Source organism: Nicotiana tabacum, chromosome 1 (assembly GCF_000715075.1).
Source record: "Nicotiana tabacum cultivar K326 chromosome 1, ASM71507v2, whole genome shotgun sequence".
In the NCBI taxonomy this organism is placed as follows: Eukaryota; Viridiplantae; Streptophyta; class Magnoliopsida; order Solanales; family Solanaceae; genus Nicotiana; species Nicotiana tabacum.
This window is the reverse complement of record NC_134080.1, coordinates 104,306,665-104,332,038: the sequence shown is the minus strand read 5'-3', so window position 1 is coordinate 104,332,038 and position 25,374 is coordinate 104,306,665. Positions and strand designations below refer to the sequence as shown.

The 25,374-nt window shown below is 36.1% G+C and overlaps 3 protein-coding genes across 9 annotated transcripts; 1 reads left to right on the top strand and 2 right to left on the bottom strand.

The window, feature by feature from the left end:
- The first annotated feature begins 921 nt into the window (after window positions 1-921).
- Window positions 922-7,961, top strand: LOC107816360 (uncharacterized protein At1g32220, chloroplastic). 2 transcript variants are annotated; one of them, XM_016642067.2, is made up of 7 exons: window positions 922-1,331; window positions 2,242-2,341; window positions 2,438-2,526; window positions 2,635-2,690; window positions 3,146-3,292; window positions 6,920-7,045; window positions 7,527-7,961. In XM_016642067.2, the coding sequence occupies exons 1-7, from the start codon at window positions 1,201-1,203 to the stop codon at window positions 7,805-7,807; spliced, it is 930 nt and encodes a 309-aa protein (XP_016497553.1). In that variant the 5' UTR covers window positions 922-1,200; the 3' UTR covers window positions 7,808-7,961. The 2 variants fall into 2 exon arrangements, with proteins under 2 accessions (XP_016497553.1, XP_016497554.1); XM_016642068.2 differs by having other exon boundaries at window positions 967-1,331; window positions 2,251-2,341.
- A 497-nt stretch (window positions 7,962-8,458) lies between these two features.
- On the bottom strand, window positions 8,459-11,619 carry LOC107816359 (uncharacterized). Of its 5 annotated transcripts, none has more exons than XM_016642063.2 (11): window positions 11,496-11,619; window positions 10,950-11,212; window positions 10,763-10,846; window positions 10,314-10,447; window positions 10,112-10,209; window positions 9,893-9,981; window positions 9,731-9,824; window positions 9,451-9,626; window positions 9,305-9,375; window positions 9,049-9,163; window positions 8,459-8,875 (listed from the first exon to the last, which is right to left on the bottom strand). In XM_016642063.2, exons 2-11 carry the CDS (start codon window positions 11,190-11,192, stop codon window positions 8,705-8,707), a joined length of 1,275 nt encoding a protein of 424 aa, XP_016497549.2. In that variant the 5' UTR covers window positions 11,193-11,212; window positions 11,496-11,619; the 3' UTR covers window positions 8,459-8,704. The 5 variants fall into 5 exon arrangements, with proteins under 5 accessions (XP_016497549.2, XP_016497552.2, XP_016497551.2 ...); XM_016642066.2 differs by having other exon boundaries at window positions 9,451-9,599; XM_016642065.2 differs by having other exon boundaries at window positions 10,950-11,198; window positions 11,496-11,582.
- A 2,373-nt stretch (window positions 11,620-13,992) lies between these two features.
- On the bottom strand, window positions 13,993-20,560 carry LOC107816361 (uncharacterized). 2 transcript variants are annotated; one of them, XM_016642069.2, is made up of 5 exons: window positions 20,402-20,560; window positions 18,641-18,723; window positions 16,450-17,036; window positions 15,010-15,118; window positions 13,993-14,421 (listed from the first exon to the last, which is right to left on the bottom strand). In XM_016642069.2, the coding sequence occupies exons 1-5, from the start codon at window positions 20,474-20,476 to the stop codon at window positions 14,379-14,381; spliced, it is 897 nt and encodes a 298-aa protein (XP_016497555.1). In that variant the 5' UTR covers window positions 20,477-20,560; the 3' UTR covers window positions 13,993-14,378. The 2 variants fall into 2 exon arrangements, with proteins under 2 accessions (XP_016497555.1, XP_075108723.1); XM_075252622.1 differs by lacking the exon at window positions 20,402-20,560 and adding an exon at window positions 19,143-19,899.
- Between the last annotated feature and the right edge of the window lie 4,814 nt (window positions 20,561-25,374).

The following is a 25,374-nucleotide window of genomic DNA, read 5'->3' as shown; positions in this document are numbered from 1 at the left end:
TTGAAGAGTTTGATTATCACTTGTACTCGGTATCATCTTATAAAGAGGAATACAGTAAAGCACAAAGGTGCGGAGGTTATTTATCAACAACCACAATCCACTGATTAATTTTCAATATTTACAGTGTATCACCCACATCATTAGAGTATTTATGGCAACTACTATAATCCACAAGTCTCCCACTCGAACCAGTTCCACATGACCATTACCACGATCCACGGGTCAATTATCACGATCCACGGGTCGATTTCGAGATTCATTGTGTCACCCACTCTATAGAAACTGAAGCTCGCAACTAGCTTCTTTTTGTGTGCGCGTCTCCAAGCTCGTAAGGGTAAGCAAACTGAGCTTGGAACCATCACTCTATCATCGTCATACTCGCCTTGCTGAACACGGGCTCTGATACCCATTGTTGTCTAAAATGACCCAATAATACTCTTAACATAATGTAATATTGTCCGCTTACTCTTTTTTCCAAAATGCATCACATCATTAAGAGACCTATATATCTTATATGTAGGTTCCCAATCTTTTCTGCTAATTTGGGACTTTGTTGGCGCACCCAACATCATAGATATATTGCGAAAAACAAACAAAACATTCAATTTTTTTGCTCGTTGTTCGGTTATAATTTTAAAATTACTAACTTTATTGACAAATTTTTTTGAAAAACAAATAGTACACACACACAAAAAATACAAGTTAGCAAATTGAAGAAAAAGAGCAAAATTTCTTTAAACTCTAAAAAAACAGAACATTCAAGATTGCACTAACTAGAATGGACAGCATGTTATTATGCCAATAGCCATGAGATCTTTCCAGACCTACCAAAAGAACTCTTGTTTTTTCTCCCAAAGATAGCATGTTTGTATCTGACATTTTTTCTTTGATTGTTTTCTGTTTCCACATTTTATTTCAATTAACAGAAATTAGCCATATTTCCCTTTTCCCCTTTAGTAAAATTTCAGGCCTCAAAAATAGGCACCAAGTCAAGAAGTGCGACACATCCTCCACTCAACCATGTCCCCATAAGCCCTCGTTAACCCCCCCCCCCCCCCTCCAGTACCCAGAGTTCCGCACCAAATCTGGCAAAATACACCAAACTTAAGAAATCATTTTGCTGAACTTTTTGCTTTTCAAAGCTCTCATATAAACAACTTCTCGATTTCATAATCTTTGTGAACTGTGGAAGAGAAGATTATGGCGTCTTTCTCAAACATGGGCGTCATTTGCAGAATTACCTCTCCTCCTCCTCGTAGTAGCACTAGTAGTAGTAGAGCTCTCTTTCCTACTTTCCGCAGTTACAGTTATTCACAAATCTCTCGCTCTCGGTCAGTATTCCTTGATTTAACATTCATCTTCTAATGCTCTTTTATTCTTTCTTTTTTCTTTTGTAATTTGTTTGTTGAACATGTTGAAGTATAATTATTTGATGCTTCAAAAGAACTTGCTGCTTAATTAATATGACTAAATCGAAAAATCGGGCATTCATGCTGCTTCACGGAAAGAGAATGAAAGTACTGTTCTACACCTAATCTAATACACATATCACACCATTGATTTAGATCTTGACCAAAATATTGTTCTTTTCAGGAGTTATAAAGGACTGTTAAAATGCACTGACGTTGCAGTTCTGAATCTTTCAATCAATTAACCCCTCAAATTTCAAATAAGTTGGGGTCGACTATGTGAATCTTTTATATCCATTTCGCTCTATTTTATTTCAGAGGATTCATCATGATTAATTAGTTAGTTATCTTTAGACCAACATATAGCAACCAACCCCCTTCCTCTGGGCTCGAGGGTTGCAAAGCTCAAGAATGCGAGGTTGGTGCAATTTCAAATCTTTAGCAAAATTAGATAAAGCAAATAATAACACCATTAGAATTACATCTTTAAAAGAATTGTAAAAGAGTAATCATTCATGTTGTGATTATTTAACATTGAAAAATATATGCTTATAACTTCCAGTTTCATAGTTTACTCAAGAGAGTTTTCCTTGTTAACCATGATTGACTTTTTGTCACAGCATAATCTAGATATGCACAAAAACTACATTATTTTAATTGAGCCTTGACTAAACTTGTTTTCTGAGTACTGGATTAAGGTTTTCATGAAAACTTTATTGGTTATCCGTATTTGGGAATTTACCCACATTTCTGGCTATTTTAACTGTTGAAATTTTCTTTCGGCTGATCTGACATCTAACTTGATATGGTGAGATGTTTCTCTTCATTTTAGTTCTTGCAGACTTGGTATCAGATGCAGTTATGCTGAAGCTGTTAGAGAGGATCCTAGCTCGGGTGCAATTGATGTTGTCGCGGATGTGAAATCTGAACGAGTATTAACATTTTCTTTTTCTCCTGTCTAGATCAAAGACCATTTACATCTGTCTCAATTTCAGCTACTAGATGTCATTCCCTTTCTTTTTTGACAGATTGTAGTTATAGGAGGCAGCGGCTTTGTTGGCTCTGCGATATGCAAGGCTGCAGTATCTAAGGGTATAGAGGCCATAAGTCTGAGCAGGTGTGCTGGTAGATCTTAAACATTTTCTGTTGATTCATACAATTGCTTTATCCTCTTATTTTGTTGTTATCTGTTGTGGGTTCTTAATTTGTAGTATTTCCTACACAGATCGGGACGTCCTTCCTACTCAGACCCATGGGTAGATCAAGTCACTTGGATGGCAGGCAGGTTCATTTCTTGATCATATCTTAAGTAGGATGATAATGAGTGCAAGTGAAAAATTTGCATTGGTGAGCACTTTGCGAAAGTTGGTTTTTAGGCCCTCGCCTGATGAAAGCCATAGCAGTTTATTTCTTCCTGATTAATAAGTACCTACTGAAGATAATGGAAGACTCTCTTGCTACACTTAATAAGGAAAAGATTAATCTAGTGAAGCTCCTCATCAGTTTGCAAGTCCAAAAGTGGGAAGCCATGTGGCATCCTGCTGCTTTACCTCATCTCATGAAAGTGACATGTACCGACGTACTCAGTGTTTATGTTTAATCCAATCAACCTGGAAAGGAGATTTTGTCTGTGTTGATTGTGGTGTAATTACTGCTTTTGGCTAAAATCCTTTGCCATGTCAATGGAATAGTTTTCACCCAATTCAGATTATTCATATGATCTTCGTATCCTGTAGGAGATGTTTTCTATGCAAACTGGGATGAAGTACTTGTTGGTGCTACCGCAGTTATTTCAACTTTGGGAGGTTTTGGTTCCGATGAACAAATGCAGAGGATCAATGGTGAAGCTAACATTGTGGCTGTGAATGCTGCTAAAGATTATGGTGAGTAGCTTTTGATTTATTCCTATGAAAAAATCCATAAAACCGAAGATCTTAAAAGGATATGCTTTGTGTTTTTTTATGTCAAGCGAGAACGCTTTTGGTTCATACTTTTTCCTAGGCTCATCTTCTCAATTTCATTTGGCTTTAACTTGCAAAATGTCTAATGAATCAGATAGGGATGCATCACTTTGATGAAGTGTAAGGCATGGTTGGATCCACTATTTGCTTTAGCTCAGAGCTAAAGATTGCTAGAGAAAACTGATGCTAAAAAATTTACCTGTTTCTTAAGCATTAGGGAGCAGAAAATTCCGCTCTCGTCACTTTTTGATGTAACATTTCCGCTCTAAGTTGTTGACAATTACAAGCTGAAGCCATCCTAGATTGAAATAAATTGCTTGAGTTTACTAGCTTTTTGGTGTAAATTGTAGGATATATGTTATGACAAATGTTCAGTCTCCGTAGGCATAGCCTGCCTTATACATGATTTTGTATTTCTCTTGCACTGTCTTGGTGCTGGTTTGTCAATTAATAAAACTTACCTTATCTATCAAATGACTATTACTTTGCCTTGATCTTAAGCTAGTTGGGGTTTGCTATATGAGACCTCCCTATTCAATACTTTGGAATTACTTAACATAGAGGTTCTCTATATTTTGTGTTGATGTACAAATGTCTAAAAAGATTGAAAACACTCCCAGCAAAAATTGGACCTAATGTAAGCTTATCAACATGACTAAGCATCAGTCCCTACTAGTTAGTATCTCCTATATGGATCTTATGCTTCCATCTGGCTCTATTTTTCACTAAGTCTACATTGATTTCAAGAGGTTTTAGGTCTTTTGAGACAACCTTTTTCATGTGATTTTAGGTCTTCTTTGTCCCCCTGTTAACACCTTCAATGATTATGTTTCACATGTATGACGATGCATTTGGTTACATAAAACATGATCAAACCAAATAGACCTTTTCTGTAAGTATTTCAAATTTTTTCTAATCTTATATAACTGCACACTGATGCAGATGTAGAGGGGGGGGAAAGGCCAACATGAGTTCCACAAAAATAAGGATGTCAAAAGAGGAAAAGAAAGTAGGGTTTTTTATGATGTCACCTCTGCAATTGGGTCTGCTGCTATTACATAGAGAGGTTAAGTTGGAAATCTTTTTGATCCTTTGAGTTTTGAGTTTCTTTCGTACTCTTACATTGGTATATCAACCTTTCATAATCGATTCACTTACGTTGGTGCTAATCCCAAAGAAATCTTTGAAAAAATAAAGCTATTTTACTGTTATGTAACGGAAGAAGCAAACCCGAAAATAAAGAAGATAAAGAACACCAAATTTTAACGTGGAAAACCCTTCAAATCGAAGGTAAAAACTACGGGATTACAAAGATCCAAAAAACTCCACTATAACAATAAGAGGGTTACAAAAGTTCTCCAAATTGGCTACACAACAAGTGCCAAACACGGAGCAACAATAACAACAATAAATCAATTGAAGAAAGAGGAGAATCCACAAAAACGAAGCTGTTGTTCGAGGCTCGTAATCAGATGCTACGGGCCTCCAAGTACGATCTCCACCGTTTAAATTAAAGGCCAAGATGTTACGAACACTCAGTCAAAATTTCAGCCCGATCCAACGGTTAACGAATCGGAAAATGTGATTTGAAGTTGGCTGATAGGAATAAAAATCTACAGCAAAAACAAATACTTTTCTTCTCTCTTCTGTCTTCTCTCTTGATGAAGGCTCTCTCAAAAACTACTCTTATGTGCTTAAGTCTTTCAAAGACTTATATCAATGAACATAGAACAATTCTCTAAGGTTGTTTTATTTATAGATCATGAGTGATGCTTTCTCTTAAAGCCAAAACCCACTCAAAATAGGAATAAATAGTGAATCTAATTCCGAATAGGAATGAAAACCAAAATAGAATAGGATTAGGCTATTGGGCCTTTGGCTGGACAACATGGGCATGTGCCCAACAAACTTCCCCTCCAGCCAAGGGGCCAAATGTGTCTTCAAGTAGAGGAACTATTGACAGGCTTCATGCCTGCCAATTTTCTGCAAAATTCATATTTATCTGCAACCACCGCTTTTGTCAGCATATCCAAAGGATTTTCATCAGCGTGTATCTTCTCAACCTCAAATAATTTCTCTTCCACGGCCATTCTTATCCAATTATACTTTCTATTTATATGTTTGGTCTTAGAATGAAAAGTGGAGTGCTTGGTGAGACAGATAACACTCTGATTATCACAAAATAAGATGTACCTTGGCTGCTCAAAGCCAAGATCATTAATAAACTCCTTCATCCATAATAGTTCTTTGGCACCTTCTGTGACAGCAATATATTCGGCTTCTGTGGTGGATAGAGCTATGCACTTCTGTAGTCTAGATTGCCAAGAAACAGCCCCCCCTGCAAAAGTTATCAAATAACCGGAAGTGGATCTTGAATTATCAAGATTGCCTCCTAAATCAGAGTCTGTGTAACAAACAAGTTCAGGCTTGCCATTGCCAAAGCACAGCTTCAAATATGCAGTACCTTTCAAATACCTTAATATCCATTTTACTGCAGCCCAATGTTCTTTTCCAGGATTAGAAAGGAATCTACTAACAGTACCAACGGCATGTGCAATATCTGGTCTAGTGCAAACCATAGCATACATCAAGCTACCAACGACAGAAGAGTAAGGAATACAAGACATCTCCTTTTTCTCTTCATCAGTAGATGGACTCTGACTAATACTCAATTTGAAGTATTTAGCAAGAGGAGTACTAATCACTTTTGCATCTGTCATATTGAACCTCTTGAGTACCTTCTCAATGTATTGCTTTTGGGACAGAAATAACTCCTTTCTATCTCTGTGTCGGTGGATTTGAATGTCCAAGATTTTCTTTGCTGGCCCCAAGTCCTTCATCCAAACGATTTGCTCAAATGCTTTTTAAGGACTGCAATTCTAGATTTATTCTTGCCAACAATAAGCATGTCATCCACATAAAGCAATAAAATAATAAAATCATCATCAGAAAACTTCTGGAAGAATACACAGTGGTCTGAAGAAGTTTTCTTGTACCCTTGTTCTTCTGTGACAGATTCAAACTTCAAATACCATTGCCTTGAGCTTGTTTCAATCCATACAAACTTCGATTAGTTATCCCTTTTGAGATGCATCTTGAGGTTGATTACTCTGGTATTTCGTGATATGGACTGACAGAAGGGCATTGTTTAGAGTCCTTATCGGAAAGCAAATTCATGTAATTGAGGTAAGGAAATTCTTGTTAGTGCCTTAAGAGACTTAGGGTGGATGTGAAAGAAGTAATCTTAAGGTAAATGGTCTCATCACCCTAGGGTTTGGGATGGGGTTATTATCATCTCTCCTACTCAAGGTTTTGCCACTTCATCTTACACCTAATTTTGTGTGCATAATTTGTTAATCGTTTTGCCATTAACAGTATGGTGCCTCTTTGATGTGTTCAGGGGCAACTTTTATGGCAGATGTCACTAATCTTTTTGCACATTACATCATCCTTCTCATTGTTCCCTTATTTCTCCATATCATTCATGCCAAATCTAGGGTTTATAGTTGTTCAATGTGAATTACATGAAAACTTTTGTTATTCTTGCAGGGATTCCTAAGTTCATATTGATTTCTGTACATGATTACAATCTACCATCATTCCTCCTTCAATCAGGCTACTTCACAGGGAAAAGGAAAGCAGAATCAGAAGTTCTTTCCAAATACCCAAACTCAGGTACTCGATAAGATTTGTCATTGGTGGCACTATGGCAGCCTGAAGCTTACATTATAAAAGTTGTTCTACATTGCCGAAACCGAACCTAGTGTAGTTCTTTAAAATTTTTGAGTACAACATCATGCCCGCAAAAAGCTCATCAATAAAAAGGGACGAAAATCAGTTACACTTTGAGGATGTGATTAGACCTATGTGTCATATGGCACCCAAGGGTGTGGTCTAGCGGTCACTCAAGTGGGTGAAAACCTTGGAGACAAAAAACGCTAGGTGATTTCTTCCCATTTTCCTAAACTTTGGTGGGAAGAATTACCAGTACCTGCGATGGTGGGAGGTAGCAGGTACCACTCCTATGCATCATAACAAAGTTATTTACGTGCTTTCAGGCGTTACTAGTTGCTGACCTGAACTACTGACCGGAAAAAAAAATTGTTGCTGATTCTAAACTAGTTCTGCCTCAAATTTTTGTGTTTACATTTCTCAGGTGTTGTTCTTAGACCTGCCTTTATATATGGGAAGAGGAAGGTTGATGGTTTCGAGATCCCTCTAGATTTGATTGGAAAACCTCTTGAGAAAATTTTACGTGCAGCAGAAAGCTTCACTAAACCATTGAGCTCGCTGCCAGCATCTGATTTACTTTTAGCCCCTCCTGTTAGCGTGGACGATGTTGCCTATGCAGTGATAAACGCTGTCAAGGATGATGACTGTTTTGGCATTTTTACCATTGACCAAATCAAAGAAGCAGCAGCAGGAGTTAAGGTGTAAAAGGTTCACAATTAAAAGAAAAATCATATACACCTTTTTTGAAGATAAATGATATACATCTTGTAACAAACTTATTTATATAGCAAACTATTTAGCAAACGATACCTTTTCCGAAGTAAAGATAATGCATATATTGGACCTTTTGATGCCAAAATAGCCACGTATACAAAGTTAGCATTACCTTGCTTTCATCCCTATGATCCTATTTCACTTTCTTTTCTTATGTAATTCTATAGACTGTAAGAGGAGCAAGGCAACACCATCTAAAACTATCAATAGATGGCTAATCGTGTATTGGATCATGAATCCTTGTCGTCTGTCGAAGTGAGACCTCTTACGGTTACCAAGTGTGCATTCCGTTGGTTGTAGTATATCAAATGAGCTAGCAGAATTTAACTTTCAATTGTTTAGTTGGTTTGGTTTTTAAGTGTCCGCACCTTGGAATTTGACCTAATTAATCTGAATATGAACATCTTTACATGCTTGTCTCGTTTAGATATTTCTCGAGCTAATACCTGCATAAAATTCCAAATGTTTTTCTCCGCAAAAGGAGGTTTCACTCCTATTGCAAGTGAATATATTAAATCATAAAATCCAATGTCACGCTGAACACCCCTTGATTGATGATATATGTTCTATCACAACACGCCATTCAAAAAAGCAAAATGTCTGAATTAACAAAGAGATTTTAAAATGGTTTGAGGAAAACAAAATTTTAGTGCAACGCATGTAGGTAAGGCTCATGTCACACTCCGAATCTTGGCGCGGAACCAAAAGTATGGAATAAGTGAAGAAGGATAAAGGAGCGGCTCCTATGTCCATCAAGTCTCAAACCATGAGCCTAGTCCTTGGAGATTTTTCGGTTATAAAGAGAAAAGAAAACATATAGCAATGCCTTTATCTGTGCGTTGTACTTGATTGAGATGCAATTTGAACCCAAACAAACTCCTCTTTGTAAGCCATACTTCCATCACACGAGGCTTCACAGGTGTAAACAGCAATAGTAGCCCAGTCAAGAGAATTAACATCATTTTCCACACCAAAATAATAGAGTACTTGTGGTAAAACCTGCAAGCAGCAGACAAGAAGAGCATAAATCTAGCTAATCCATAACACCTTCTAGGCAACCCACAATTTTTTGGCCACGCGTTTTCCAATACCAAGGACATACAACTAATTTAATTACTAGTTTAAAATGGCCATTAGCTATACTTGCAAGCAGAGCAAAAGCTTCATTTTACCTGAAACTCAAATACCCTACGGCCACCACAATAGCTGCATTTAGGAATCTCAGCCTTTGATGGCTGGCCACTTGACATTGGCCATAATGGTTTTGCTCCAGCATCTCTGTAATACCTATTTTCCAAGATAGTGATTGAATCTCAATGGCAAGTCATGTGATCGTAATTCTTAGGGGATAGCAAAGAAGGCAGCGGCGGCAATTTATCTTATCCAAAGTGTTGTCACAATAAAAATAGCAACAAGAACTTTAACCACCTTAATACTTGCTCAGGGGTACGGGATATCCTCTCCTGGAAAGATGCCCAACTCTTCTTGTCATCTTCCCCCTGTGTAGAAACAATCACGTAAGCTTGAAAATTATCATCCGTATATCCATCAATCATTAGAAGAGCCTTACATACCTCAAAGCTGTCTATAAGTGATTCAATCGATTCATCCACTCGGCTTGAAGAAATCAATGAGTTCAGTTCTCCGTTATCATCAGAGATCTTATCCTCACACTCATCAGTAATTGCAATCTCATACTCAGGCCACAGACTATTGCTTGCAACTGATTGAGGATTAAAATCTCCATGAACTTCACATGCAGTGACATTTTAAATATACAACATTCTTGCCCTTTTTTTTGTAGTATCATATAAATTAAGATAGCTTTATGAACATCACATCTATTACCATTACCTTCTTGCATCTCCCCAACAGTCCAATTATTGCTAGATTCAGATGCTTCCAGTGGTAAACAGCGTCTTTTATGACCTGATTTCCAATGAACAGCCTGCAAATTGGATTCATTTTAGGAAAATTCTCAGCCTGACAAAGAGGAGGAAAGGAAGCATAGCTAACCTGGTGTTTCTCAGAGCAGTAATGTGCTCTTCTGCAACCACCACAAACTTTATCTCCTTTCCAGGTACCACACCAACCACAAAGAACAGCTGAAAAATGCAAGACAAGATGTATGTGTTAGTAATATTTTTGGGAGATCAATTAATATTGGAGTAAAAAGAAAAGGAAAGGTCTATTCCAAATACTTTTTTGAAATCAATTGTTAACTTCAGTCATTACCTCCAGCTCTAGAAGGTTTATCTTTCCCATTGTTTCTTGGGGGCTCACTGGAGTAAAAAGAGTTATTACGGGGCAATTGGCAACAGAAGACCTTGACACTTAAAAAAACACATTCGATGATCAGAGTTAGAAGGAAAAAAACACATTAGTAGAGTAGTTTATAGCTCACAAAAAGAAAAAAAATTCAATTAGGAAGAAGTACCTCCTGGATGGCTTGACTTGGTTCCTTTTCCACTGCTCGTGTTGGTCTTTAAGGAGACAGGCCATTGATGTGCACATGAAGAGAAATAAGGTACGATGAAAAGTAGAATCCTTCTCAGTGAGTGGTGCATAAACCTGTAAAATGAGTGAATTTTAACAAAGAGAAAAACAAAAACAATTCAGGTTCCTCCTTCCCCTCTCCCTCGACAAAAACAAAAGAAAGCACAAATAGTAGAAACAAGAGCCGCTGCATAAGTAGATGGAAAAACTAATACACAATTGAAAAGTAGTCAGCAACGGAAAATAAGATCGGAGTGAAAAATATAAAGCCAATTGCTCTTGTCTAAGGAAGTCAGATGTAGGACCTAGCAACAAACTACTAGTGTCAACTCTCAACTTGGCCCGCTTTACCTTATTGTTCTCCTCTACACGGAAAGGAAAGAAACATACCTGAAGCATGAACTGCAAAGGCTCGGCACAGAAATCGCAAAGACATGATCTCCCTGTTGGCAAGTTAACTGGATCCAACCAAGCCTATACTTACAAAAACAAAAATTACAACTCAATCAACACCGGAAGCGCATAAATATGGAAAATAGCATAAAGGAATCAACACAAAAAACTTTTCTAAACATACAGGAGTACCCCCAGCTTTGCTTGGAAATAGCTCACGTCGCAGTGACCATGAATTCTCGGGCTTTTCAAGAACCCCTAATCCCACAGCTTCTTTCTCTTCATCCTCCTCTTCAACATCATCATCATCATCATCATCATCATCATATGAATTAACTTCTCCACTATCATCAATTTCATCTTCCTCATCACGAAGAGTAATTTGCAAGCTCCTCATGCTTTTTGTAGCATTAATTTCTTCATCCATTTTCGCCTAAATTATGGTCACTGATGATTTAATAAATTAAATGTATCAGAAAAATTTCACAACCCCCACAAAATATAAACAAAACAAAGAGAAACACCTCATGTTATGTTCAAGCATAATACTAAAAATCCACCACCAAGAGTCATTTTTTTACAGAGACGCAATTCGTGTAAAAATGGAAGAAACAAGATTAAAAATTGAAGAACCAACTGGGAAACTAACAAGAAGGAAAACAAGAGAAGTCGAGAACCAGTTCTTATAAACATGAAAAAACAAAGAGGAAAAAGTAGCTGAATTAAATACCTGTTCCTCTTTTACCAGAGTGTTCAAAGTTGAAAGCTGAAACAGAAAACAGCAAGAGCAGACCAAGAAGAAGGGTTGAAGACATAAACCTCGTTTGAGTTTGGGCTTAAATAGTCGTGGAAATTGGCCCAACAAATAATTGGTTGGCACTGAAGTTAGAGAGAAATTCAAAAATAGCCGTTATTTTTACAACTGGTTGTTCAAAAATAGTTCAATTTTAAAATTAATCGAAATATAGTTACTTTTCATGTAAATATAAATTTGAACGAAAATATTGTTCAAAACCCGAAAAATATGCCAGTATATTATACTGGAGTTCCAGCATAAGTATGCTTGAACTCCAGCATATTATACTGGAGTTCCGAGATAAGTATGTTGGAACTCCAACACAATATAATGGAGTTCCAGCATAAGTACACTAGAAGTCTAGAACTCCAGCATAATATACTGGAGTTCCAGCAAGTATAATTGTCTAGTATAATATACTGGAGTTTGGAGCACCGGTACTCCAGTCTCCAGTATATTATACTGGAGTCAGCAAAGTATAACGGTCCAGTATAATATGTTGGAGTTCATATACAGGTGCAGTGGTGCACCGAACTCCAGTATATTATGCTGGACCGGTCTTTGTTGCGGTAAAATAGTGGCTATTTTTTATTGACTTCGTAAACGTTGGGTATTTTTGAATGACCAGTCCGAAAACTGATTATGCCGTGCTATTTTTACCTGAAGTTCATACTACTTACTGCTTATACTTTCTTCCATACATGTAGGTAACAGGAAGGGAACTAGAGATTATCCAACTAGGTTTGTAGTTTCAATTATGATCCCTTAGTCACTGGATTGTCTTTTCATACAACTACTTATATATAAAAATTGCAATCCCTAAAACTAAATGAATTTCTTGCGAGCAATTTATACTTAAAAATGAAAAAGTTATTTTCAAAACAAGAAAATCATGCACATATTATATGATAAATACTCGATATTTATATCAAACTAAATAATTTAACCTTAGCGGTGAAAAATGAATGAAACTCTTCTCTCTTTCTCTATCCTCTTCATTTCCCCAGGCTCCTTTATAGATTTATGACATTTGTCTTATTTATATATTAAAGCCCCAAATTTATTTACTTCCACCACTAGTTTTAACCGTGGTTTAATAGATAAATATTACTCCTATCGTTATTTTAGGAAAAAAGGTACTTTCTAACTTTGATAAGAACTATTCATCTCATAAAATTTTGGCAACCATTAAAAAGGCTTCCATATATACTTCGAATGTTACATTTAAATTGATGAGATCATGGAAATGCTTCACAATAAAATCACAAACTCAGCAATAGAAAGAATAAATTGTTTAAACGTTTACGGAAAAAAAAATTTAAGAGTTGCATAATTTCAGCCTAAATTAAAAAAACTACCACATATCCAAGCATTTCATCATCGCCTAAAACTACTAATTAAATAATTGTAACCCCCACCCTTTTTTCAACCATTAGAACTTTATTAATATAAAACAATTGTTATAAAATTAAGAATACTTTATTGACAAGAAAGGTAATTTGAAAACTAAAACAGATGCACTTAAATATGCCTTATATTAAAATTTGGAAATTAGAAGATAAATTTTCTTATCAAAGCTAGAGAGTACCTTTTAATGATAATATCTACCTATTAAATCATGATTAAAACTAGTGTTGAAAGTAATTAAATCTGGGCCTTTGCTATATAAATTAGACAAATGTCATAAATCTATAAAGAAACTTGGGGAAATGGAAAGGAGTTTCATCCGTAAAAAATCAAGTAGAATACATATTGAGCCATGTTAAATGCCAAATGTGCGTATGAAAGACAATGTCATGCGTCTATTGACTTGCAACATCTAGTGCAAATAATTTTTTACATATGTTATGGCGTGTTTCAATATCTACTAGTATCCTGATATATTCCTCTAAAATTGTGCAACTTAGTTCGAATCGATTTTGCAAAAGAAATTATACAAATTAATTTCAGGAATTTTGGATTTTGCAAAAGAAATTATGCAAATTAATTTCAGGGATTTTGACTTGATTAATTTTTTTAATCTTATATTATGTAAGTATAACTTATTTCCTGCAGCATTAATTATTTAGACGAATTGAAAATCACAAACCATCAAATTTTCTGACTAAATTGATCCCATGAAGAGGTAAAGGTCAAACAAAGTAGAATAAATGATTATAACATCGGTTACTTTTTCCATTTATTATCCATATGCGGAGATGCCTATTTTTGTCCTTCTGTAAAAAAAATTCTAAAAGGTGTTATACTTTAGCCTCATATTTATAGTTAGGTCTTAAAGGCTTTAATTGATCTTTCAAATGTATTTAAGTATCAAATTAGAAAGAAAGTATAACAGACAAGTCGTGCCAGCTATTGAAGTCTCTTTCCAATACGAACTTCAAATGTATCTTTACAGACAGCTATAAAAGTGTCTGTCAAATATTCATCAATGTTTACTTGGTAAACTATTTTTACTATATTATTTTTTGAAAATCAAGCAGTTCTAAGATCATAGAACTATATATCTGTCTTATGTGCTTGTCTACAGTCGAGCGAAAAAGAAACGGCTGGAGATAATAACCACTGGATATTATCCCCAAGAAGCAGTTTTGTCAACATTTCGAAATATCAACCAACCAGAAGGGCTATACAACATCTATTTGTATCTATACCTTACATCACAACTTCCAAAATCCACTGTGCAAAGGTTTTGAAAACGTTAAGTTGTTGATATCCTCGTTTGTCAATTTGACAGGACCAACCCAGTGACAAATTGAAAATATTTCATGGCAACTACAGAGCAGCAACATTTGATTTCCAAATTCGATCAGTACAAAGTTAACCACGGCTCTTCTTCGAATATGATTGCTCGGAAAGATACCTGCATCACATTCAAAATTTCAGGGTTAAGCAATAACATTAACAAAACGGAAACATGAAGCTATTGCTGTCTTCTAATGATTGTTAACCCAATCCTGCTACGAGTAGTGACGAGTACACTTAAATTACTCACACCAAATTAGCAGTATAAAGATATAGTATTGCAAACCTTCAAAACGATATAAACTTTCGTGTACCTTTCACCTCCACCTGAAATTCTTACATGGGTGTGTTTAAAGGTTCCTTCAAGTGAACACTTTTTTTTTTTCCTTTTCTACAATGGTAGTATTTCCACCACAGGTACCGGGTTACTTAATAAAGTTTAGGTTAGGTTTTTCCCTTTTTTACAGCGGTAACATAGGGCACACTTCATGTACCTAGTATTTATTAGACTAAACTGAAGGGGCTGATATGGATCCTTTTCCAACTTCAACCAGAAAATGTAGGTTTTCAAGCAAATATTCTGCATGGTGTCATTCTGACACAACTTGTTTCCAAGTTTTTTCGTTAAGTTACCACATTTGCAAGAGCACCAGTTCTCACAGAAAGCAATACTGGAGAAAATCAGATCATTCTTTGTCGCACTTACTTTCCAGTGTAAAGACCTGCAGAATACCATGCATTCAGCACTTCAGTTAGATCCGCCTCCAAGCCAGCAGCTTTCTCTGCAGTAACAGGGTTCATCTCTATTTGTTTTCCTGAAATCAGAAAAAGTTATAAGAAAGCTTGAGAAGGAATAGGAGGACATTCGAGAGGTTGAAACTTCTCTCTCACACCGTATGGGACTTTTATTGTTTTCTAAATTTCTGTAGCACATTTGAGATCCTCATTGTATTATATGATGCTGGTGCTCTTAGCAGTAATCATATTTTTGCCTCATCTCTATCTTATATATGGGGTGTTTTCCATTTTCTTTTGTGGTCATTAATAACCATTTTACTTAATCAAATAAAATAAAGTTTGTTGAATAGGTAGATGTCATACTTATAATTCCTATGCAAATGATCAAGGTGATTTTCAAATTAAACAAGTGCAAAGTGTAAGCAAATAAGAGATCTATCACGCCAGCTAATTACAGCCCAAAACATCAAACTTCTGATTTATTTAAATAGCCCAGAACAGCAACCGAGCAAGAGAATAACTATATTTCTTTAAGAGTTTTTCCCCTGAGCTGTTAGATAGAGCACACTTTCATTTATGTAATTATGTCTTCAACACACGGTAGGCACTTCCAAAGTTAAAAAAAGTAAAATCTAGAGCAAATGAAGCTTAATCAAACTTGTAAGGAGCTTGAATCCGATTCTGTCATTTGATGTTGAGCTTAGTTTGAGCTTGAGGATGCAGCCTGCATTTTGATAGGCCAGCTCCTATAAAAGCCAATCCAAATCTAACATCTGAACCGAGCTTGGCCAGCTCATTTAGAACTCTATTCGTGACTAGCTTTAGATTTTGGATAGGTAAAGGCAGGCGTGTGGAATAAGGAGGCTTTGGTTACTACTAATAAGGGGGCAAACCTCATTAGTTACTATGGTTACTACTATAACCATAGTAAACAACTCAACAATATCTCCTCCCAAATAAATGTTGGCACAGCAATCAAATGTCATCTTTTGTCTATCTCACATTCTCACAATTTCTTTTGTTCTCTCCCAAAGCAAGTCATCAGCACACAGGCCCAAGTAAAAGGGTGAGGACAGGTGGTATTCAGTATAGCAGGACCTAACATCATTTGACTTAGCGTTGCATGATTGCCCTGCTACCTTCAGATACTGAGATATTGACTTCTACTTGAAGAAGATTTTTCATTGAAACTTCCTAAAGCAAAAACTGTTACTATGTAATAAACAACCAATCGAGTCAAAACTTGCTCCTACACCCCCTCTTTCCCCACCTATCTCTTCTTCTTGTTTGTATTCCAGTTCATCTCATTATGTTATAGAAAATGCAAGGATCTTCCAGTCACTACCACATCACACCCTAGACATAAAAAGAAACAGACATGCATTCAAGTATCTAGACAGCTACTCACCTTCATTTGCAAATGAATCCAGTGAAGCCGTGTTAGAAGCTTGCTTTAAAGAGGATAGTACTTTTTCTGCAGCTTCCTTTGCTATATTAACCAAGTTAGAATTTTGAAGAGATGAGTTATTTTGTTGAACACCTTGTACGGAAGCATCACACGGTTTGTCATCCTGATTTCCACCCAAACAACAAGGTGATGCGGTGCATGGAGACACCCAACTTTGGCAACCATGTGGGCAGTAGAAAGAAGATTCTGTTGGATGTGAACTCTGTGCTGCATAAGCTTGATGTTCTTGTGAAGTAGAAGCAGAATTTCGATAACTCCACATGCCAAACTGGTTAAGCTGCTGCAAAATCTTTTGCCTTTGATCCTCAAGTTTGTAATATGTATTGAGCAACTGGTTGTAATCTTCTACACTCTGTGAACAGATGCTCTCTATAGCCTTATCCTGGGTGTTTTGCGCATTCACTTGGCTTTCAGGGGGAACTGCCTCAGAAGAGGAATTTTCTTTTACGGATGGCAGGTAGCTTGCATCTCCCATTTCTATAGTGGTATCTGGTGCAACTTTGCTGTTATCATCTCCCTCCCCATTGCTTCATCCACACATGTAGGAATCAAAGAGAATGTCAGTCTCCAGACCATTAAAATGGCCATTTTCTTGATGTAACTTGAAATGTCTTATCAAAAGAAGTAGCTCTGTATATTTATCCAGGTTGGCACAGGAAAGCAAACAAAAAGAAACAAAGAGGCTACAGAGGCGAACGATAAAGTTAAACAATAAAGTAACAGATAGAGGAAGTTGTGGCATATGAAGCAACTTATTACAACAACAAATCATCAGAAAGATCGACACCTGACCTATAAGTCTACTAATCAATCCATGTAAGAACTTTAATCAGCAGAGTAAAAGGTACTTCATGTAGCTCTAAGTTGACATCCCAGCAAAAAGTATTAACTCCTAGCAGATATCTCAAGATGTATCAATTCTAAAATAATTACAAAATAGTAAGAGTTAGAAAACAACAATTTTTTCAAATTGGCTAGATCTGTCCAAGTCCTCGCAGCTGGTAGCATTTCCTTTATATTAATATTTTCACACTAATAGAGCTCGGAGAAGAGATAAAAAGAAATATCACTAAATTTGAGTCATGAATACACCTTTTAAGCTCATCTAATATCACTCATTTCAAATCATGAATGCACCTTTTAAGAGTTAGAAAACAACAAGCTTTTCCAATTGGCTAGATATGTCTAGAGATGGCAATTGGGGCGGGGAAGGGCAGGGCAAGCCTTAATCCACTAAAATTTTGACCCGCCCTGCCCTGCCCCGTTTAGCCTTTTTTCCAAATTTTTGCCCCGCCCTGCCCTGCCCTACTAAGCCCTGCCCTGCCCCCTGTCCCGTTCAGATTTTCTTTCATTTTTTTCTCTTTATTTAAAATTGACATGCCAGTAAAAGTATTTTATTGACATGAAACAGTGTATTTGTATCAATTGCATAAAATATAATTTTTATCAATATTATAGTATAGCTTATTAAAGAGTAAATCCCCTTAAATTAATGTTTCAGCCCAAGTAAATAGCTATATGCTTAAGTCACTATTGAAAATTTTGTTTCCTTACGTTACAATATTCTTTTTTAAGTTAGTGAACTAATTGGACTGTAAAATTACACAACTCAGCGTCACTTTCATTCATTATCTGTTATTTTAAAATACATTATCAATTTATTAAATTTAATGCAATAATAACTGGATGCAGATATTCAAATTTTGAAAGTTAAAGCTAGTATTTCACTGTTAGGAGCAATTTAATTATATAAATTTTCTTAACAATCTTCCTGGGAAATGGAACTCTTGTTTAAAGCTGAAGCTTGAAGCTTCAAATTTCTAAAACAAGTTGTACACTGTTAAGCAATTTCAACAGCTCTACATCTTGCCCTGCCCTGCCCTAACCCATCAATTTTTTTCAAAAATTGTTTTTTGCCCTACCCTGCCCCGCCCCGCCCTATTTAGATCTTTACCTGCCCCGCCCCATTAAGAGTTTGCCCTTCCCCGCCCCGCCCCGCCCCAATTGCCATCCCTAGATATGTCCAAGTCTTCATAGCTGATAGCATTTCCTTTATAATAATTTTCAATCACTAAACCAGCTTGAAGAAGAAATACAAAGAGATACTACTCAATTAGAATCATGAATGGACCTTTTAAGCTCATTGCTTCCGCCATCAAGAGCTGCCAAATTCTCCTCGTTGCTGCTATGTTTAGCTCCTTTACTATGCATAATCTGGAAATTAAAAGGAAAAAATCAAGAGAATTACGTAAAACTTTCTTAATAAGAAAAAAGGACTAAGATGAAAACAACAAGTAATTATCGCGTTTGCCTCTAGGCTCTGCGCAATAGCAGCTGGTTTAAATTTGACCTTCTCTTTGTGGAAAGGGTAGGGATGAGATTAAATTGGAAAGATTGAGAGAAAAGCATGTTTTATGGAAGCTAGGATGTTAGGAGGATTCAAAAGATTATGGTCTAAGAAAAACAGTAATGAAGTCAAAAGGATGATGATCATGAAGGAGAAGGAACTGAAGAAAGGGGAGCTCAGATACTTTATTCAACTGTGGTGTCCAGCATGCCAGAGATAAAACATACTAAAGTCATGCTCAACAAGATTTTAACTAAGAATGACAGAAAAGAAATTAGTAGACCACCTTTGCATGTGAAAAAAGCCTGCAAAACAGAAGATGCACCCAAGAAACTTTTACTTACGCCCAGATAAAGACAAAAGCACAGAACATCCTCAGCCGCAGGACATACATAGGATGAACTATAAACTTGATAGTTCTTTTATATATATAATGGTGGTGTGAGCCAGCTTGTACGTACATTCACTATTTCAGAGGGTACCTGCTATCTCCCATCAACACAGATATCGAGTAATTCCGACCACCAATGCTTAGGCAAATAGGGAAGAAATCACCTAAAGACTTTTGTATTTGTAGGGATTTGGACCTTGGTCTCCAAGGTTTTCTTCATCCACGTCATTGAAAGTTTCTTTTAAACGATACAATTTGTCGGAGTACGTTCCCTATTCCCTAAAATGTACTTTAAAGAACTTTACCACTAAACACTGTTCTCTTGTAAATATATTGTAGGAATTACTTTCTCCACTTTGGCTTCACAAAGATGCACTTTTTCCCTCATCATCCCTCCTTTCTTCTTTTCCATACTCCGGCACCACATAATTCTCTAGTGCTACTCCAACAACACAATATAATGGAAGCTGCATTGCTTCTATTTTTTTCTACCCCTCATATACCACCAGCTGACCACTTGAGATAGACAATTTCAGAAACATAGGCAGCAAAAAGAGCACCATAAATCATCTCATTGACACAAAGTCAAATAAATATTAGCACGATTGAAGTATCCAACTTAATGCTTCCAATCACTTCAAAATATTCAACTGCATAGAAGTTTGTGCAAGACTAAAAGTCAACACCAAAAATTTGACAAAGCCCAACCTAAAATAAATTAACCACATCGCAAACATAAACCTAACCCAAAAAATCCTAGACGATTTCTTCGCATCTGCCTATTACTTGGCACATGTTAGTTTTACTAGGTGAAATAGTCGAGGCGCACACAAGATTGCTCATGAACCAAATGGCATTCTTTTAAACCTCCTTCAGTATAATTTTCGTAACCAGAGAAAAGGAAATATTAGGCTTTTCAAAAATACTTGTGGTAAGTGAAGTGAATCATGTATACACCATTTGTGCTTCATTTACCAAAGTTATAGCCATAAATTCTAATATTGTGGTCAAGTAGAGAAAGGAGATGAATGATTAGATTAATAATACACCTAAAAAGGAGAGTAATGTGAAGAGTTCAGGTTCAGAAAATTAAATTAAACTGCGTTAAAAGCAAAGATTGAAAAAGAGCGTAGGGTATGAAATTCATGGATAACCTTGTACTTGGAAACGGCATCGTTGAAGGCGTTGATGAGGGCAGAATCATCCCATAGATCTTCTCCTTTCCCCATTAAAGTTGCAGCAAAAGAGGGTTTAAGCTGCAAAGGGTTTAACTTTGTTCTAAGGCTGTGACCCCAGCAAACTGGAATTGACTACTATATGACCAAACCAGAGGCAAAGGTTTTTTTTTTTATTTTAATAATTAACTAATCGTATTAAGAAATGAGAGCAAAATAGAACAATATAGCAATAGAGACAAAGATATATATGAGAAAGAATGTAGAAGTTATCTTTATTCAAGTGTGTTTCTTGTGTGTTCTTCCATAGCCAAAGAATATCCTATTTATATTGTACAAGATACACCCAAAACTACTAGATACATCCTAGAAATTAATAGGTGCATCTATCCAAATAGTACATTATATGAAATGTATGGATGGATTAAATGAACATCCATATACATTCACCTTATTTATAACACCCCCTTGCATGTTCATTTGAAAGATAATGTGTCTCGTTAAAACCTTACTAGAAAAAACCCAGTGGGAAAAAGTCCAGTGAAGGAAAAAGAGTGCACACATCTTGTAATACGCGTTTAGTGCTGCTTCATTAAAAACCTTACTAGAAAAACCCACTTGGGACAAAACCTTTGTTAAGGGAAAAAGAGTACAGCGCGTATTATACTCCCCCTGATGAAAGCTTTATTTGATATCTCAGAAACGACACATTCCAATCTTATGTCTCAGCTTCTCAAATGTTGATGTTGGCAATGTCTTGGTGAATAAATCTGCTAGATTGTCACTTGAACGAATTTGTTGAACATCTATCTCACCATTTTGCTGAAGATCGTGTGTGAAAACGAACTTTGGTGAACTGTGCTTTGTTCTGTCTCCTTTGATATATCTTCCTTTAAGTTGAACTGTGCAAGCAGCATTGTCTTCATACAATATCGATAGAATCTTCGTTTTTAAAGAAAGACCACACAATTGTTGAATATGTTGAGTCACTGATCTCAACCATACACATTCTCGACTAGCTTCATGAATAACTATTACCTCTGCATGATTGGAAGATGTAGCAGCTAAAGTTTGTTTTGTTGAACGCCATGAAATAGTTGTACCCCCACAAGTAAATAGATAGCCTATTTGAGATCGGGCTTTATGTGGGTCAGACAAATAACCTGCATCTGCATAACCAATCAACTGTGAATCGGATTCATAAGAATAAAATAATCACATATCAATAGTCCCTCGGAGGTATCTAAAAATATGCTTAACACCATTCCAGTGTCTTGTTGTTAGAAAGGAACTAAATTTTGCTAATAAACTTACTGCAAAAGTTATATTTGGTCGAGTATTATTTGCAAGATACATTAGTGCCCCAATTGCACTAAGATATGGAGTTTCATCACAAAGAAGCTCTCCATCATTTTCATGAGGTCGGAATGGATCTTTATTTATATCAAGTGATCTCACAACCATAGGGGTACTCAATGGATGTGCTTTCTCCATATAAAAACGCTTTAGGATCTTTTCGGTATAAGTTTATTGATGGACAAAAATTCCATCTTTCATATGCTCGATTTGTAGACCAAGACAAATTTTTGTCTTTCCAAGATCTTTCATTTCAAACTCTTTCTTCAAACAGTCTACTACTTTTGGAAGTTCTCCAGGAAGTCCAATGATATTTAGATCATCAACATACACAACGATTATAACAAATTCAGAGTCAGACCTTCTTATAAATGCACAAGGACAAATTAGATCATTCTTATACCCTTCTTTTAGCAAATACTCACTCAGGCGATTATACCACATTCGCCTTGATTGTTTCAATCCATATAAGGATTTTTGAAGCTTTATTGAACAAGTTTCCCGAAAACTTTTATTAGTTTCAGGAACTCTGAGCCCTTCAGGAATTTTCATATAAATTTTGTTGTCTAATGTGCCATACAAATAGGCTGTGACAACATCCATTAGACGCATATCAAGTTTTTCATGGACTGTCAAATTTATAAGATACCTGAAAGTGATTGCATCCACCACAGGAGAATATGTCTCCATATAATCAATGCCAGGTCTTTGCGAAAATCCTTGTGTCACAAGTCGTGCTTTATATCTAACGACTTCATTTTTATCATTTCGTTTTCGCACAAAAACCCATTTGTATCCCACTGGCTTTATTCCTTAAGGTGTTTGGACTATACGTCCAAATACTTCACGTTTTTCAAGTGATGCTAATTCTGCCTGGATAGCGTCTTTTCATTTTTGCCAATCATTTCTCTGTCTACATTCATCGACAGATCTTGTTTCAAGATCCTCATCTTGTTGCATTATTTCAACAACAACATTATAAGCGAAAATGTTGTCGACAATAATATTATTTCGGTCCCACCTTTTTGCCGTGGAGACATAACTTATTGAGATCTCTTCATTCTTATTATTTTCAGATACCTGGACTTCCTTTGAGGTCTTATCATTTGTTATGTCACGGGGCTCTTTTTGAGCAATTGCCTCCATATTATGATCTCCTAGATCATTTTCTCCTTTTCACTTTCGAGGATTTTTATCTTTGGAACCAATTGGTCTACCACGTTTCAAGCGGGGATTAGACTTATTTGCATTTATAGATTGTCCAACCGGGACATCAATTCGAATAGGAACATTAGCAGCTGGAATATGTGACTTAGTCACCCTTTGTAGGTTAGTTAATGCATCTGGCAGTTGATTTGCAATGTTTTGCAAATAAATTATCTTTTTAACCTCGTGTTCATATTGATTTGTTCAAGGATCTAAATGAGATAGTGATAATTCATTCCAATCTATCTCTTTTTGCAGTTGCTTATTTTCTCCCCTTAATATTGGGTATACTGATTCATCAAAATGACAATCAACAGATCTTGCCGTAAATAAATCTCCAGTTATAGATTCCAAATATTTTATAATAGAAGGAGATTCATACCCAACATATATCCCCAATCTTCTTTGGGGTCCTATCTTTGTACATTGTGGTGGAGCAATTGGAACATATACTGCACATCCAAATATTCTAAGATGGAAAATATTTGGCTCCTGACCAAAAGCCAATTATATTGGGAAGACTTTATGATAACTTGTAGGTCTGATCTACACAAGAGCTGTTGCATGCAAAATAGCATGGACCCATGCCGAAATGAGAAGTTTTGTTCTCATAAGCATTGGTCTAGCAATTAATTGGAGGCGTTTGATCAATGATTCCGCTAGGCCATTTTGAGTATGAACATGAGCAACTAGATGCTCAATTGTTATCCCAGTTGATATGCAATAATCATTAAAGGCCTGGGACGTAAATTCACCAGCATTATCAAGACGAAGTGTCTTAATAGCATAATCTGGAAACTATGCTCTTAATCTTATTAATTGAGCTAGTAACCTCGCAAAGGCCAAATTGCGGGTTGATAACAAGCACACATGTGAACATCTTGTAGATGCATCTATCAAAACCATATAATATCTGAATGGTCCACATGGAGGGTGTATGTGCCCACATATATCACCCTGTATACATTCCAAAAATGTAGGAGATTCAACTCCAACTTTAATTACTGATGGTCTAATAATCAGTTTTCCTTAAGAACATGCAGCACAAGAGAATTCTCTAATTTGAAGAATCTTCTGGTTCTTCAATGAATGACCATGTGAATTCTCAATTATTTTGCGCATCATATTATAACCGGGATGGCCCAACCGGCCATGCCAAATAATAAAATCATTGGTAAACTCCTTGTTTATTATGGCATGTGATTCAACTACACTAATATTAGTGAGTATAATCCGGAGGAAAATGCGGGAAGCTTTTCAAGCACATACTTCTTTTCCGCTTTTATTGTAGTAATATAAAGGTATTCAAACTTTCCTTCATTGGTGGTATCAATATGATAGCCATTTTGGCGAATATCTTTGAAACTCAACAAGTTTCTTTGAGACCTACTACAATATAATGCATCATTAACAGCCAATATAGTTCCTCCTGGTAGTAATACAGTCGCTCTTCCAGAGCCCTCAATTAATTTTGTACTACCAGGTATTGTTATGATATTGGCTTCTTTCATAATTAAATAAGAGAAATATCTCATATCTTTTAATATGGTGTGCGTCGTAGTACTATCCAGAAGACATATTTCTTCTTTATTATTTATACGGCCAACTGAGGACTGGGAAGTTTTCATATTATTCAACGAGAAAAAAAATACATCATAAGTAATATTGCAAAATTTAAGAACAAGTTGATGGTACCGCGTCCATTTCGTGAATCCACGGTCTTCCCAAAATTATATTATAAACCATATCAGCTTCCACCACTTGAAAGTCAGTGTTTTTTATCACTCATTTTGTGAAAGTTAATAATGTGATCTTTCATTTGGTAATTACACTTGAATTGTTGAATCCATATAGGGATCGAGCCTTTGGTATGATTTGATCCACTACTTGAATTTCTTCGACCAGTCGTAGCAGTATGATGTTCACTGAGCTACCTGGATTAATCAAAACTCGTTTTATATTAGTATCACGAACCAGTAAAGAAATTACCAATATGTCATTATGTTGTATGAACGGGCCATCAGTATACTAATCATCAAATTTTATTCTTTCTCCCGTTAGGATTTCCGAATATATTTCTCATGTGTTACAGATACTTCAGGTGTCTTCTTCACCGTTGTATATGTTACTCCATTGACTTCTTCAGCCCCAGTTATGACATTTACTGTCCTTTCTAGAGATGGAGGTTTAGGTGGCTCTTCCTCATTCTTCATGTAAGCATATTTATCTTTCTTACTGAATGAGTCAGTGAGACAACCTTTTTTCTTAATAGATAATCGACTTCTCCTTGCAAGACCTGCAATCTACTTCTCTATGCCTATGATTAATATGGAATTTACACCAAAATTCCTGACTTCTTTTGCTCGGTCCGACCTTATTTCTTTAGGCCA

Bases quoted from the DNA above. Each gene is read 5' to 3' on its own strand.
- LOC107816360 (XM_016642067.2), top strand. From the start codon at position 1,201: ATGGCGTCTTTCTCAAACATGGGCGTCATTTGCAGAATTACCTCTCCT. The intron at 2,691-3,145 runs GCAGGTTCATTT...CGTATCCTGTAG, and splicing joins TCAAGTCACTTGGATGGCAG to GAGATGTTTTCTATGCAAAC. The intron at 7,046-7,526 runs GTACTCGATAAG...TACATTTCTCAG, and splicing joins TTCCAAATACCCAAACTCAG to GTGTTGTTCTTAGACCTGCC.
- LOC107816359 (XM_016642063.2), bottom strand. From the start codon at position 11,192: ATGGATGAAGAAATTAATGCTACAAAAAGCATGAGGAGCTTGCAAATT. The intron at 9,627-9,730 runs GTAATGGTAATA...CTGCATGTGAAG, and splicing joins TGTTGGGGAGATGCAAGAAG to TTCATGGAGATTTTAATCCT. The intron at 8,876-9,048 runs GTAAAATGAAGC...TGCTGCTTGCAG, and splicing joins GTAGGGTATTTGAGTTTCAG to GTTTTACCACAAGTACTCTA.
- LOC107816361 (XM_016642069.2), bottom strand. From the start codon at position 20,476: ATGGGGAAAGGAGAAGATCTATGGGATGATTCTGCCCTCATCAACGCC. The intron at 18,724-20,401 runs GTTATCCATGAA...TTTAATTTCCAG, and splicing joins ATGCCGTTTCCAAGTACAAG to ATTATGCATAGTAAAGGAGC. The intron at 17,037-18,640 runs GTCCATTCATGA...GTGTGGATGAAG, and splicing joins GGAAGCAATGAGCTTAAAAG to CAATGGGGAGGGAGATGATA.